The sequence below is a fragment of the Phyllostomus discolor genome, chromosome 4 (assembly GCF_004126475.2).
Source record: "Phyllostomus discolor isolate MPI-MPIP mPhyDis1 chromosome 4, mPhyDis1.pri.v3, whole genome shotgun sequence".
NCBI lineage: Eukaryota > Metazoa > Chordata > Mammalia > Chiroptera > Phyllostomidae > Phyllostomus > Phyllostomus discolor.
Genome location: NC_040906.2, coordinates 62,496,759 through 62,512,728, shown reverse-complemented (window position 1 = coordinate 62,512,728; position 15,970 = coordinate 62,496,759). Strand labels below are relative to the sequence as shown.

The window sequence follows — 15,970 nt, the reverse complement described above, 5'->3', positions numbered from 1 at the left end:
GCAAAAGCCACCCTGTCTGGGAGGCTTGTCTTTTGTGCTCTCCTGGTTATCTCTCTATCCTGCCTCCCCCAAACTCATTGAGGATTTTGGAGGTGGCAGCTCAGTGCCTGAGCTTTCAGGTCAGCTCTGGGTTCAAGTTCCAGTGCCACCGGTGCTCATTGTGTGACTTTGGGGAAGTTGTTAATCTCTCTAAACTTCTTTTTAATCTATGAGAAGAAAGGAGTAAACTATTTCATAGATGAGTTTTTTAGGATAAAATGAGATTATATATGTATATAACACTTCATCTTATCTGATATTTAGTAAACACTAGTTGTTAGGATAGTGGCTGATAACCCAAATCCTGCCTCCTGCATTACCTTCCCCAACTAAGAATCAAGTTCCCTCACTTCTTTGCTTCCAACAACCCTCACTTGAGGACACTCTACTGCAGCAAACTCGGGTATTAGCCATTGTGCAGACTTCGTCATTGTCCAGAATTGTTCCCCATCTAAAATTTTCAAGTCTATTTAAAAAGACTAGACTTTCCAGTTCACGTAGTCTGGCTTTGTTTGCTCTTTGATCTCTTCGTGATACCATCCCTGTTCTCTCTGGCTGTCATACCTCCGCAAGGCCTCACCGTCTTCCTGTTCAGCTTGGATTCGTTGTGCCGTTCATCATGTATAAGCCACATAACTTTGACCATAAAGTTGAAAATTAGCACTTGGTACCAGAAGAATTCTTAAACTGTTAATTCCAACCTATTGTAGGAGAGACTTGCCATTGGTTTTGATTTCCTTTCCATACAACCCTCCTCCTCACTCATTTTATGAGATTTTTTTAGTGTTTTTTGTACCTTATAAGGTACATTGCTGAGTGCCATGGGGATTTGCAGAGTTCAACAGTTTTTTGTTGTGATTTTTTAATTTATAACCATGTATCAGTACAGAATGGTAGTTAAAGACACCTTTTAACTACCATGGACTATGAAGGCTTTCTGGAGAAGATAGTATTAAAATTTGGACTGCTAAGTCCTGACCTGTGTGTCTTAGTGGGTTGGGCATCCTCCTGCAAAGCAAAAGGTCCCTGGCTTGGTTTCCAGTCAGGGCACATGCCTGGGTTTCGGGTTTGTCCTTGTTGGGGGGCATGTGAGAGGCAACCAACTGATGATTCTCCTGCACATCAGTGTTATACTCCCTTTTTCCCTCCCATCCCCTCTCTCTAAAAATAAATCTTAAATAAAAAGTAGTACTACCAAATCCCTTCACAATATACAAAAATGGCTTTTGTAGCCAGAAACAAATACTTTCTTCATAATTTCCTCCAAAAGTGAAATTTCCTTTTTGTTAAGTAGTATTCAAAATGAGAACTTCTCTAAACAAGCTTGTATATAATCATTTTTCAGCAACTTGAAATACCAGTTTAGGGAAGCCAGATTTTTCTAAAACACTTTTTCTGAAAGAATTTATATATCTTCCTACCGAATATTTTAAATGTAGGTTGAAAGTGATTTTAATAGGAAGTTTCCACTTAATTTCGTACATCAGAAGTTAAACATTTCAGTTCAAACTTCCTGCCCAGAACACTTCAATTTACATCACTAGTGACTATAAATTTACTGTGCTTTTAATAACTCATACTCAGATCCGAAGTCATTTGCCCAAGACCAACCGAACTTACAAAGAACAGTGGAATCAGAGGCACAATTTGTGGAACGGGTTTGAACGAAGAAGACCTGAAGGTTAGGCCTGTGTCTCTTAGGGAGCGAAAGATGCCCTGTTTCCCAGCCATGCAAGTGAAGCAAAACTGAAGGCCCGTTCTTTCCTTGTTATCGTGATTACGTTCTGGCTGCTTGATCAGTAGTCCACACTCCTCTCTCGCAGCTTTTCTGGATGAGGCATCTGAGTCCTAGAGAAGTGCAGGGACTGGTTCCCGGTCACCGTGATGACACCAGGGCTATAGGACTAGGTCTCTTGATTCCTAGACTTCTTCTACCATAGGAAAAAAAATATGAGAGAAACCTCCTGGAATTTCAAGTATTCACCAAGGGTTGGTTTTTCCCAGCCTCTTATGATCTCTGAAAGAATGTTGAGATATGGCTCTTGCTTTCAGGAAGCTTCTATAATGCATTTTCCCGTGAATTTCCAGAAAATGGGCGGCGGCTGCTCTGGCAACTCCCCCCTCCTTTTTTTCCCCTTATGTGGTCTCTGTTCTACTTTGTTTTCTCTTATTTACTGTGTTTTGTATTATTATCTTCTAGGCAGCTCCAAACCCCCACTGCCACCACCTACCTCCTTTATTTTGGTACACACTAAAGGTGGCTAAAGCAAAGAAAAGTTCTAAAGGCAGTCAGTCATCAGAAGACATGATTATTTAGATGAGTCTCATACCTTACTATGTGGAGAAAAAATTTTGAGCTTGTAAAACTGAAGATTAAAAAAAGATCCTCACCTGAGCATACATTTATTGATTTTTAGAGAGAGAGGAAGTAGGGATTGGAGAGAGAGAGAGAAACATAGAAACATTAATGAGAGAGAGATATCATTCGTTTGACTCCTGTGGGCGCCCTGACTGGAGATTGAACCTGTAACCTAGGCGTGTGCCATGACCAGGAGAAAAACCTGCAAGCTTTCGCTGCACACACATGGGTGTCCAACCTGCGGCTTAGGACGGCTGTGAATGTGGCCCAACACAAAATTGTAAATTTACTTAAAATATTATGAGACTTATTGTGTAATTACGTGTGGCAATGTATTTAATGTGTGGCCCAGGCCAACTTTCCTTCCAGTGTGGCTCAGGACGCCAAAAGGTTGGACACCCCTGACAGGATGATGCTCCAACCAACTGAGCCACCCAGCTGGGGCAATTGAGGGTGTTATTGATGTCTCTCTCTTCTCTGAAATAAATATTTCTTCAAAATTATTTACATCCTAGTTTCCAATGTTTTCCCTTGTAAAAATTTCTACTCTGGCTTTATTGATTTATTTTGACAAAACAAAAGAGGCACTTTCAGGGACAGCTTTGCTTTGAGGTCAGATGGGTGGTTTGATGGGAGAAGCTCCTTCTGCTGCAGTGAGCAGAGTGTGTGTTTGTTTAGGGTAACTAGATAATAAAATTTTATTATCTTGAGATTTTTAAGGTTAATTCAGGTGTGGACATTAAGGGATATTATGAAATATAGCATTTTCTTCCCTTGTATCCCATTGCCTGATGTCACATGGATTTAACTGAGCTTTCTTGCATTCCTAGTGAGTGAGAATATAAAGGAGTGTTCTTTGTAATAGAAACTCCTATAAATGTTTGCTAATTGCTTGATTTGGAAGAAACCACTCATCTGTGTTCATTGTAACCTAGTCAAATGTCAAAAAAAAATAATACTGAGAATGGAGTTGGTTCTGGCATCTGTTTGTGTCTGTTAAAGAATAAACATAGTCCCTGCCCTCAGCTCACAGATTCAACTTGACATTGTGTAAACAGGAAGTATGACACTCCAGAAGAGGAAAAATTTTAATGCTTTTGTTCCTCTGTGATTTCAGACAAGGTGGCCATTGTTATACTAAGTGCCATGGCGATTGTCAGTAGACTAGATTTTGTCTTGTATTGAATTCGTCTCACTGTTTTATCTGGAGTGGTTTTTCTTGAGCTTTATGTACCACGGCAGTCACGTGATAATAAACACGGGGACGTTGTGCCTATCCCCAAAGACTTTGTGTGTTAAAGGGGAAATCCAAGAAGTGAAAGCAAGCTTGATATTCGATTAACTTCTGGGGATTTTATAGAAAGACTCTATGGCATTTGGAAAACTTATATGTTGTATGATGTAAGGAAACTCGGGTGACTTCAAGGGTAATGTCATACACTCATGTTTTTCTTTTAAATGAGTATTATAGGAAATTCTCTCCTGTTAATTTCAGTTGTCATAAACTAGAAGCTGGTTGTTCCTTTCTCAAAAATATATAATTTAAAGAAATGACAGCAGAAGTCTCTAGTTTTTCAAAGATTAAGTATTCAAATCTGACCATATATTTGTACTACTTGCTGACATAGGGGCTAAGGTTTGTGGGGAGAAATTGAGGGATTCTATTTGGCCAGTATTTATTTGAGTTGAACCTGTGCATTTTGGTTATAATGTATTTAAAGTGAAAAAGGACACTTTATTATGTTTTGCCCTATAATGCTTGCCCCTCAGTACTTCCTTACCACATGTATTGTCCTCAAGTGGCGACTTGATAGCTTCTGGCCGTTCTTTTTCAGTGTGTTGGGCTTGTCATTTAATCAGTTGGGTGTGAATGACTGTGTCGGAAAGGCTGGTTGGCATTTCTATTTTACTCATTTCTGTGGCAGGGCAGTGCTCACCCTTTTTAGGGGAAACATTACAGTAGAGTTGTGGTGGGAAGGGGTGTGTGTACAACAAGCAGAAAGTGTCATTCAGGGAGAGCCTGCTTGGCTGACTTCACAAGACGACATCATGGTGGCATTTACATTCATGAATTTACCACTGTCTTCCTTTTGGTATTCAAACTGGGGTCAGAAACTAAGTATTCTTCAATAGATGGTACTTGGCAAAGCGGCTCTCTTTAACAGAGCTCATGAGAGCTTTTGTTTAAAGCCAGAACACCCATTTATTAATTTATTCCCGGACTATCTGTCAGCAAGCCAGACAGTTGTGTTGGGTCGACTAGACCATCACACTCCCTACTGTTGTTAGGCTGAGAAAGGAGCCAAATTGTGAGGCGCTTTTCAGTGAGAACAGGATCAGGACAAGGCAAAGTAGTTATGTGATGCCAATGTTTAATAGCACTGGGCTCCTACAGCCTTATGGATCCATTTCTAGAATTGGATGTGGGGTGTGTGTTTATAGTGTTGAGTTGACTGAAAAGTTTGTTTAGTTTATTCCATAAAAATAAAAGACACATTTTTCATTTTTACCAATAACTTACTGAGTTGGATATTTTGAGTATGTTGGCTATCTCCCACTATTGGCTTCTAGTGGGCAGAGGCCAGGGGTGCTGCTAAACATCTTCCAATGCATAAGATGGTGTACAGCAAAGAATTACTTGGTCAAGACGTCAATAGTACCAAGAAATTTTGCAAACCACTTTTGACTTGTCCAATCAGTCACAGCACCTACTCCACACACTGCACAACCCTTTTTCTGTTTCAGTGCAGGTTGCACTTCTACCTTCCTTGGAATGATAAACAATAATACGCCAAAAATGTTGCATATCTTTTTCCATCTTCCATATTAAAATGGCTGCACAAAAATTGACCAATTTTGATTTTTTTAAAGGCACACTGATATGACAGCTGTGACAATACAGTCTAACAAAATTGTTTGGAATGAGGTTAAAGACAACTAAGCACTACTGGAGCCATCATATGGAAAATCTATAACGGACTTTTTGGCCAACCCATTACATAGGTATTGTTAGGTGTGTCAAATACTCTTCTTTAGACTATATTCAGCCTATTACTATAGTTGCTCTTTTGACCCCTCACCCCCTTCAGGTGGGCACTGTCTTTAGGTATGTTGATGAAACCAAGTTCCAGTTATGCCTTTTGGGGCATGGATCATTGGGACTCCTGCTGACTTCATGTAGCTCCACTGTAGTCTGTTAATTTCAGGATTTCACTCACTGGGAACTATCTCATTTTCCCCCCTTTTGGTTTGTGGTGTGAGCGTGTGCAGGGGTTCCTCACTTTTGCTCCCAGGTATAATCAGTTAGTTTCTCCAGGTCACAGTTTGAGTAGCTTTTGACTATAAATTTAACCTCTTTCCCTTGACTTGCTATTTATAGAGGAAAACAGGAACTGAAAACAAACAAACAACCCCAAACATGACAGCAAATATCTGATAGCCTCTTTCACTTTACTGAAGACCATTGATGTGGAAGATGTAACTAACCTAAAAAACAGCTGAGCTCCTCCAAAATAGGCATTCAGAGTGTCTGAGAGGAGATGCCCAAGTCAGTGTCTCCTAGTGCTTGCCTTGTGGGACGTATGTTTCAAGTGGCACGATGGATGGGCTGTGGAGCGGCGCCAACAGGGTGATTCATCAGGATTAATCAGAAGAGTTCAAAAGGGGCCTTGGACGAACTCTTCAACATTTTTCTTCATTTTATTTTTAAAATTATATAATCTTTGCTAAATGACAAATCCTGAAGATTGACTGGTGTATTTGGAGAAGAAAATGTCTGTGCTTACGAGGCATCTATTTATTTGTTATTTAATTTTGCCTACTGTTCTTCATATCAAAACAGTTTGCATTGTTTCTTGTAAGCATGACCGGCAGGAGACATCTGTGTTTCTACAGTTCCCCTGTGAAACACACTGTGGCCCTCGTCCAGGTTCAGTGCTTGCTCTTTAGGTGAAACCCAAATCTTTTTACTAGGGTTCATTCAAGTAGCATTTTAAAAGAGAATTAGGCTCGAAGCCATGCCTCTTTTATGTGTAAAGACTTGTTGGGAAGATGATTTAACCCCAGTACACTTTAGGATAGCTTTCTCCAAATTCTGCTTAAGGTATTATTTTCCTAGTATATCTAGGTTTATCGGTTTGTTGTTGAATTTTTTTTTGTTTGATTGGTGTTGCCCAAAGCTCTTCATTGTTTGAGGAAAGAGTGCGTCCCACCAGAAGGGAGGAGGGGGGCCCTCGCTGGGAGTCTGCAGTTTGGATTCTGGCCCTGCTGTTAATTAGCTGCCTGACCCCCCCGCCCCCCCCCCCCCCCATGTCAGCCTGCCAGGGTCTCTGTGTCTTCATCAGGAAAACAATGGGCTCGGAAAAATACATACAGACCCCAGCCCAAGTGATAAGAAAGATCACCCTGTGTACTTACTGTTGTGGGGTTCTGTGAATGGTAGCACATCAGGACTGTATGCCTCTTAGTGATCCCCACAAAACCTGTGGTTGGTCTGGGGTTGAGAGGTTGTGTGCGGTGTTCCACAGAGGCTGTTTTTAAGCTCTCAGGCAAACTAGGCAGGTTTGGAAGTGCTGCTGTATGTATAGGAGTTTTTCCCTCCCTTCCCAGCTCTCTCCTCTTCGTTCTTTTTCTTTTTTCTTTCAGGAGAAACCTGCTCGCCTTCTACCTTCCTTTCCTTAGTGCATTAGCAATGGTGCAGTGGGTAACACAACCCACTCAGGTTTGTTAACTGTTTGGAGTTGTCCAGCCATCTCATCTCAGTTACTGCAGGGAGGAGAGAGCTGAGGGAGACTGCCAAAATGATGAAATAATGGTCCTTTTGTCTGTCTCTTGCTGTCTGGATGGTTTCAGGTTTCATCTTAGGCCTGGGCCATTGTGTTGTTTTTACGTTCTCAGTACAACCCTGTTTAAAACTACAGCTGGTTTATTGAAAGGATTCTGCCCTAATGCCACTGGCCTGTTCTGCTTCCCGCCCCCCACCCCCCAGAAGAGTCATAACTCTTTGTAGTAAAAAACCCATTCGAGTGTGGGCTGTTTGATCACGTCCCCTGACATTGGTTTTAAAATGTGTTCCCACTGTTTTTATTTTGCAAATGCTTACAAGGTATGTTGCTTTCTGATAGTCTTCCAAAACCTTATCCGTGTGGTTATATAATCAGTAGCACCTGTAAAACACATTGCCTTTGACCATGTAGCTTCCTTCTTAACCATTATCTTTTTGATTCTCTCTTTTAATGTTTTTTTTTTTTGGTTGGGAGGACCCGCATTCCTATGCCAGACACCTTACAGTAACATGCCTAGATTTACCCTCATAACTTTAATTAGATGTGGAATGCTGAGAATGCACTGTTGTGGTTTTGTTTTTTTAACTTTTATAGTTAGTGAACTTGTGATCGCTTCATTAAGTTACAAAACACTCGTGTCTTTAGCATTTAGTTCCCCATTTTTATTCATAAAAATTAATGTAAAGACCAAGGTTCCCTTGTATTATCTTAAATGATGTGTTTGTTTGAACGCAAGTTAACACTTGTGTCAATATGCAAGTTATATTCTAATTTCCAGCTCTTCTCTCCCTTCCTTTTGTCTTTAGAAGTGAAGGAGTGTTGAAGATGCTGAAGGCTGTGCTGAAGAAGAGCCGAGAGGGAGGAAAGGGAAGCAAGAAGGAGACAGGTGTGTGCCCGGGAGTGAATTGGGTGGGGCAGGCATGTTGGGAGTCAGGGCATTAGGGCCCTGTTCCGGCCCGGTGGATGTCACTGCCTGGGAATGGGTCATCGGAGAAGTGACAGGAGTTAGACAACAGCACACTGGTGCCTGTGGGAATGAAATACATTTCTAGATTTTGTAGAAGTGACTTTGAAAATAGAGTTTGGGTTATGAACCAAATCCCTCTTGCAGACCTGTAAGGTTCATAATTTTAACAGGTCATTCAGATCCAAAGTTCGAGTTCTGGACGTTGTGGGATGGCATGTGTGTCCAGGAATGTGGTTTCTAGGAAGCCTTTTCCCTTTTCCCACACGCAATTGCAGTTTATGTGTTTGACCAACTGCTGGCTGACTAGGCCTCATCTTTTGAGTATCAGATTATCCCCTTAACAGGTGTAACCTCACTCAGTGCCAAACTTCTGGTTTTCATTATGATGGAGCTACATACTTAATTTGGCTTGGATTTCATTTCTGTCTGTGGAGTACTGGTACATGTGTGGTCAGTGCGACTCCCCATTCCAGTCCCTGTGATGAACTCCTCTCCTAAGGTTATTTTGGTGACCACTCAGTATTACACCCTGTTTCCCTTGCTAGAGAAACTACATGTTGTCTACCTGTACTGAACAATAAAATCCTGTTAGCATGGGTTAATATCCCTGAAATGTGCCATTTCACTCTAAATTCATGTTAATCCAGAATCGGAGAATGGCTGATTTTCCAAATTATTATATATTGAATAACATCTCACTTCTAATTTCTCTTAAAATATAAACAAATACACTTAATACCAAAACATCACTGAGTTATAGTTAACTCCTTACTTTAAGAGATCTTGTAATACCTTGTGGTAATACCATTAATGTCTACTGTTTCTGTACTGATAGATAAAGCAGACTTACAGAGTTTTTGATTTTGGAACCTAGACAAATTCTCTATTAGTTAACCCTGAAACCAAGTCTGCAAAATGGCAAACTTACCTTAAACGTCCAGTCTTTGTTGTAAACTCTCTGCTAAGATTCCATTAGCAGCTCTCATTAATGCCCAAGTAAGCAGATACAAAGAAGAAACCAGTTTTTAATGACAGATACAGGACACCATAGTTAGCTCTTAACCTTAGAAAATCAACCCCTAGCTTTGCATAATTAATTAGAATTGTTACTAGGGAGAATTTTGAGTTCACATAATTTCTATCCAGAGGGACATTCACCCTCTGTTGGGTCATGGCCGAAGTATCCTTCTCTTTATTTTCTGAAAGCAGTTAAAAGAATCTTTTTTTTTTTTTCAGTTTTGTCTCACTTGACACTCATCCTAGCAGCTTTGTTTATTTGCTGCTTTGTAATTTTAAGCATAGAGTTAGATCCTAAGCTGTCTGGCTAGAGCTACCAGCCAGTGACCAGGGTCTCCAAGCCAAAGCTCCGCGCTTCATACCAGTGTTTTACAACAGACCCACCATCCTTTATGGCTAGTCCAGACATGAAATAACAGTATATGAATAATTTTCTGCAACCTGTCTTTCAGATGGGCCAGAGAATGAACATAGTTTATGTTTGAAATTTTCAGTTGTAGAGCATGTGATTTTTGGGTCCAATTCCCCCTTTGGTCTTTAAGAGCAACTACTGTTTTTTGGGGAACTTTTTTTTATAATAAGTCCCACACTATGACTTTTTACTAATGCAAACCAACTTGAAAAATCAATGGGAACCTTTCTCATAAAACATCTGTATGGTATGTGCCTTTTTCCTTTCAACTAGAACCTGGTTATATTAGTTGGGGAACAAAGCAGATGGAATTTAAATCTTGAAGTTATATCACAAGTTGATTGGGGAAAATACTTGGAATTTGACCATTCATGTGCTGAGCTTTGTGCCAACTCTCATTATATAAGTAAATCATAGCTAAGTTTCTCTATAAATTGAAGCTGGCTAATCAGCTGAGACTGCTCTGAAACTTGGGTAATAATATCTCCTGAAATATGGAAAAATTTTCCTCTACTGTTCCCAATTAAAAACAATCTTTGTTGCAAACACAAGGGAAAATTCATTGTTATGTATTTCACTCTCATAGAAGTATAGGAAATATTTATATCTAAAATATTGAGTTCTGCTTTTCCTATCCTTTGTGGGTTGTTTCTGACAGACAATTTTGAACCACATTTTTATGTTGAACCTATTTTAAGAATTTAGAAAATAATCACTGAGTTAAATTTAGCATTCTTCAAATGAAAGCAAGTATTTTTCACAAGTATTGAGAAGTTGCTATGTCCTCAGCCCCTATCCCTAAAAGAAGATGTCATATGTACATACTATAAACTATGGGTAAAATGTTAGCAGATAAATGACACTCAAGTTATATGTATGTAAAGATTTTTGAAATATTATGTACATTGAGATACTAAATTATTGAAAGACAGTACATGAACTCTAAAAATATTGAAAGTCTTTTATGATTATGCTTTTTTACCTAGGACTTGCTTATAGTTGAGCAAAAAATGTTTTCTGGAGGCTATAAAAATCACACCAGAGAATGTAATATTAAAAACTTTAGAATGTGTTTTGGGAAAGTAAATTTACCTTGTTTTCATTCCGTCAGGGCAAATGAGCACTGTCTTTCTCTTGACATTGAGTTGGGTGGGGATAGGGCTAATGGTACAAAAATCAATATTAAACCATAATGTGGGGAGTGCCAGGTGAGGGTATGTATTTTTTCTCTCCATGCTCTTATGTTAGGACCTTGATCTAAAGCAAGCAAATGAGGTGTTATCTTTATTTCAAAGCTCCCTGGAGAGGTCGGCAACCTTCTACACATCTCTTTATTTTATGTGACTTTTATATTTTTTTTACCAGTACAAAAATGAAATATTTTTATTTGCCCAATATAGGATGTTTCTCATCTCTACCTGAATTACTGATTTTCTTCTTTTTCTTTTAAAAATACATTTTATTGATTATGCTATTACAGTTGTCCCATTTCCCCCCTTTACTCCCGTCCCCCCTGCATCCCCCCTCCCACCCACATTCCCCCCTTTAGTTCATGTCCATGTGTCATAAGTTCTTTAGCTTCTACATTTCCCATTCTATTCTTGCCCTCCCCATGTCTATTTTCTCCCTACCGTCTATGCTACTTATTCTTTGTCCCTTTTCCCCCTCTCTCCTCCTCCCACTCCCCTGTTGCTATAACCCTCCATGTGATCTCCATTTCTGTGATTCTGTTCCTGTTCTAGTTGTTTGCTCAGTTTGTTTTTGTTTTTGTTTTAGGTGTGGTTGTTAATAATTGTGAGTTTGCTGTCATTTTACTGTACATGTTTTTTATCTTCTTTTTCTTAGATAAGTCTCTTTAACATTTCATTTAATAAGGGCTTGGTGATGATGAACACCTTTAACTTGACCTTATCTGAGAAGCACTTTATCTACCCTTCCATTCTAAATGAAAGCTTTGCTGGATAGAGCAATCTTGGATGTAGGTCCTTACCTTTCATGAGTTGGAATACTTCTTTCCAGCCCCTTCTTGCCTGCAAGGTCTCTTTTGAGAAATCAGCTGACAGTCTGATGGGAACTCCTTTGTTAGGTAACTGTCTCCTTATCTGTTGCTGCATGTAGGATTCTCTTTTTCATTTTAATCTTGGGTAATATAATTATGATGTGCCTTGGTGTGTTCCTCCTTGGGTCCAACTTCTTTGGGACTCTCTTAGCTTCCTGGACTTGCTGGAAGTCCATTTCCTTTGCCAGAATGGGGAAGTTCTCCTTCATAATTTGTTTAAATAACTTTCCACTTGTTGCTCTTCCTGTCCTCCTTCTAGTACCCCTATAATTCAGATATTGGAATGTTTAAAGATGTTCTGAGGGTTCCTAAGCCTCTCCTCATTTTTTTAAAATTCTTGTTGCTTCCTTCTTTTCTATTTGGTGGTTTCTTTCTCCCTTCTGGTCCATATCATTGATTGGAGACCCAGTTTCCTTCCCATCACTATTGGTTCCCTGTGCATTTTCCTGTATTTCACTTAATGTAGCCTTAATTTTTTCATCTAATTTTTGACCAAAATCAGCCAATTCTTTCAGCATCCTGATCACCAGTGCTTTGAACTGTGCATCTTGATAGGTTGGCTATCTCTTGGTTGCTTAAAAGTATTGACTTTGGGGCTTTCATTTGTGCTTCCATTTGAGCCTTTTTTTTGGGGGGGGGGGTCTGGTCGCGCCTGTTACGTATGAGGGGCGAAGCCTTAGGTGTTCACCAGGGCAGGCCAACCCAGTGGCTGGGTTGTGACACTGAATGTGGGGGCGGCATCAGAGAGGGAACAAGGGCACTTGCTCCACTCTCTTTGGGATTTCAGTTGCCTCTGCCACTTCCTACAAGCAAATTGGGTCCTTCTGGTGCTGGTTCCCAGTGGAGGGGCTTATGTATGTTCTAGGACCCTGTGGGTCTCTCCAATGAACTCTCCTGTGAGACTGGGAATCTCACCTGGTATTCTCAATCTCCACAAATGTTTTCAATTAGTGCTTTTAGGCTTTACTTCCTAGTGCTGGGGACCTGGATTGCATGCTCTGTCTCGCTGCCCATTTTCATCTGGTTTATCTGTGCTCGAATGTGTGACTGGACAGTCAGCTGCCTTGCGCACCTCACTGGGTCTGCTCGTTGCCTCCCCACACCCGGGGTCTGCCACCGGGGTCTGGGAGCCACCACCTTTGCCCTGCGTGCCTGGGTCTGCCAGCCATTGCTTTTTCCTGTCTCGACCCGTCTCTGCCAGCCACTGACTCCACCCCTCTTACTGGTCTGGATGAATGGTTGTCAGGACTTCCTTACAGTTCAATTTTCTGTTTGTTCTAGTTGTTTTTTGGTTTCTAAATTTTTGTTGTCCTTAATTTTGGTTGTGCAAGGAGGCACAGTGTGTCCACCTACGCCTCCATCTTGGCCAGAAGTCTATTTTATTTGACCTTTGCTATCAGAAAACTTTCATGTTACTATTATTAAACTTATTTAATTTGAATATGAAATAATTACTACATTCTAAGAGTGGGAATATCTGGACATTAAATCTGGGCCTAATAAGATTTAGAGTGAATATAAGAGGAAATTAGTATCTTTTCTGTATGGCAGCACTGTTTAGCAAATGAATAGGAAGAAAGAGTCCCATTTCATAATAGAAACAAAAACATTAAAATATAAACCTAAAAAGAAATGTTCAAGCCTCATATTGAAGAAAATACTAGAACATTACTGAAGTACCTGAATAAATGGAGAGGAATACCATATTCCTGTATAGGCAAATTCATTTTTTAAACCACTAGATCTTAAAATATTTTCTGTACATTTCATTTAATCTTTAATGATACCCTATTTTTTTGAAGACTTTATTTTCTTAGAGCAGTAGGTTCACAGAAAAATTGAGAAGGAAGGTATAGAGATTTTCTCTACACTCCCTGACTCCATTCCTGCACAGTCTCTCCCATTATCAATGTCCCTCCTCAGAGTAGGACATTTGACAACTGGTGAACATCCATTGGCATATCATCACCCCAGTTCATAGTTCACATGAGGGTTCACTCTTGGTGTGAACGTTATTTTGGTTTAGACAAACGTATAATGAAATGTACTCACTATTACAATATCATACAGAGTATTTTCATTGCTCCAAAAATCCTGTCATTTTTCTTAACACAGCATAACCAGTTGACTTAAAAATTTATCCGAAAGACTAAATGCTTAAGAATAGCCAAGGAAAAATTGAATGTGAGGGGCAACTGCATCTAAATGTTTCCATGCCTGGGTTCTAGCTGCAAGGGAGGCTGAACAAGTGTGGTGTATTTGGACTTCTTAGCTTTGGTAGGGCAAGGTGGACTATACCTCCCACCAAGATGTGCATTACAGATGATTTTTCAGTTATAGACATTGGGCAGGTCCCCTCTGCTTCAAAAATGAACCAAGCACAGAGATTTATTACAACTCATATATAACTACTTCTTGGGGTATCCAGCCTTTTGGTGTCTCTGGGCCACACTGGAAGAAGAGTCATCTTGGGCTACATGTTAAATATACAAACACTAAAGAAAACTGCTGAACAAAAAAAAATGTTTTAAGTAAATTTATGATTCTGTGTGGGGCCACATTCATAGCCATTCTTGGCTGCATGCATCTCGCCACCCGTGGGCCGTGGGTTGGATACCCCTGATAGCTTAACTAGTATTTTGGGCCTTTTTTTTTTTTGCTGTTGATCTCCAAGAAGTGAATGTAATTTTATCTAACATCTATGGCATAATCTGAGCCCACACTTGATCGTATTTTTGTTTTTAACCCTGGAGATAATGGCATCATTTTGGAACTACTAGGGAAGATCTCTTGCCTTCCTAGAGGTGGTTGGTCCCTCCCCCTCTCTGCAGCTCTTCTCTTGCCCTCTTCCAGGCTTGAATCCATAGTCTTTTGCGCCATGCAACTCTCCTAGTTACTATGTATTGGTTTGGAAGTAGCTTCAAGTTGGGCAGAAGAGCAAAGGTCAGTGAAATTTTAATTGTGGTCCTGCCTCAATTAAAAATATAGACTGGTAAGGAAAGGTTGCTTAATATACCAAAATAATTATTAGTCTTTTTCTCTCAGTTTAATTATCTGTGTTTTTTTCCCAGCAGGGGGCCTTAGTTTGAAGCAATTAATTTTTTTAAAAAAGCTGACCTTCACCTTTTCATTGTTAAAACCCAGCTGGTTGGCTAAATACACTTGTAATGGTGTTAATTAAGGCATTGGATAGTCTCTGAGCTTGAATGTGTACTGAATTAATCTGTTAGCTTTGCATCTAATCCTTCACTTTGAATTTGTAGTAAAAGGAAGCTGTTTGCATCTAAAGTTTAAAAGCCATTGATGTGATTGTTAAATGTGGTATTTTAAGCCATTCCAGGCTGCAGTCTGGTTTTTGGTGGTACTGTCTAAAAAATGTCTCAGTACAAACGATGCTTTGTTTTATCTGGAAAATACGAAGCTGTTTTTGATTATTCTGTGTGGCATTGCCCATTTTCTGTGGTTGTGGACTATTATTTAGGAATTTAGTGCAGTGACTGTCTTGCTGAGCTCTGGGTATTTAGTATCTTGTTAACTGGCCCCAACAGTGTTCCCCAAGCAACAGAATAAGCAGAAGTAATTCAATGTAAAGCTATTGTATCTCTCCTTACCAGGACATTTAAACAAATTCTGTAATTAAGATAAGATTTAAAGATAGAATGGAACCTGGCTGGATTTCAGTAGGAGCAGGAATGCTGTTTCCTTTGGTTTGCTTAGTCCCTTTATCAGTTTTTCTCTTTGTTGTCCCTCATACAAGTCTCTACGTCTAGGAAAAGTACAACTTTTAGAATTAGAAAGTACAGATTCAAACGCCAGTGTATTTGAATTCGGACAAATTACTTAATTTAGCCAAGCTACTTTACAGGGATGCTTTTGGGATAAATAAGAGAACATCTTTGTAATATCGTCTCACTTAACATCTGGCTTCTGCTCAATATTTGGTACAACTTTGCTTTCTTGAGAAAATTGTGTAGTACCTTAAAGAACAAACAGAACCCTTCTAGAACTTCTTGTTCCTTCTCTGTTGAAGAGAAAGCAGGAGTGATCTCAGGCAAAAGAGTATGTTCTAAGAAGCTTCTTTCTGTGGCTTCCCAACTCCAAATAACGATTCTGTCATCACCTTTGGATACTAAAAGCTCTTTTGCTCTCTGTACTCTTTCCCTCATAACAAAAGTGGGAAATCTCTGAATCATTTGTTTTATACGTTGAAAACCATTTATTTTACCTTTTAGCCTGTATCAAGTTCATACTTGTATTTTACCTTTTTTCTTTATGAAGTTAAACTGAAAGGCTTTTTGCCTAACTCAGGAGATTTCAGGAGTCAGCAAGCACC

General features: G+C 39.7%; 1 protein-coding gene across 7 annotated transcripts in view; it reads left to right on the top strand.

Annotated features, from left to right (window-relative positions):
- Positions 1-15,970, top strand: part of TANC1 (tetratricopeptide repeat, ankyrin repeat and coiled-coil containing 1) — a 221,118-nt gene that overhangs the window by 64,706 nt on the left and 140,442 nt on the right. For all 7 annotated transcript variants that reach the window (XM_036023439.1, XM_028508691.2, XM_036023438.1 and 4 more), the window contains one exon: positions 7,989-8,068. In XM_036023439.1, the coding sequence (XP_035879332.1) occupies positions 8,008-8,068 (61 nt within the window). In that variant the 5' untranslated portion in view covers positions 7,989-8,007. The remainder of the gene's footprint in view (positions 1-7,988; positions 8,069-15,970) is intronic.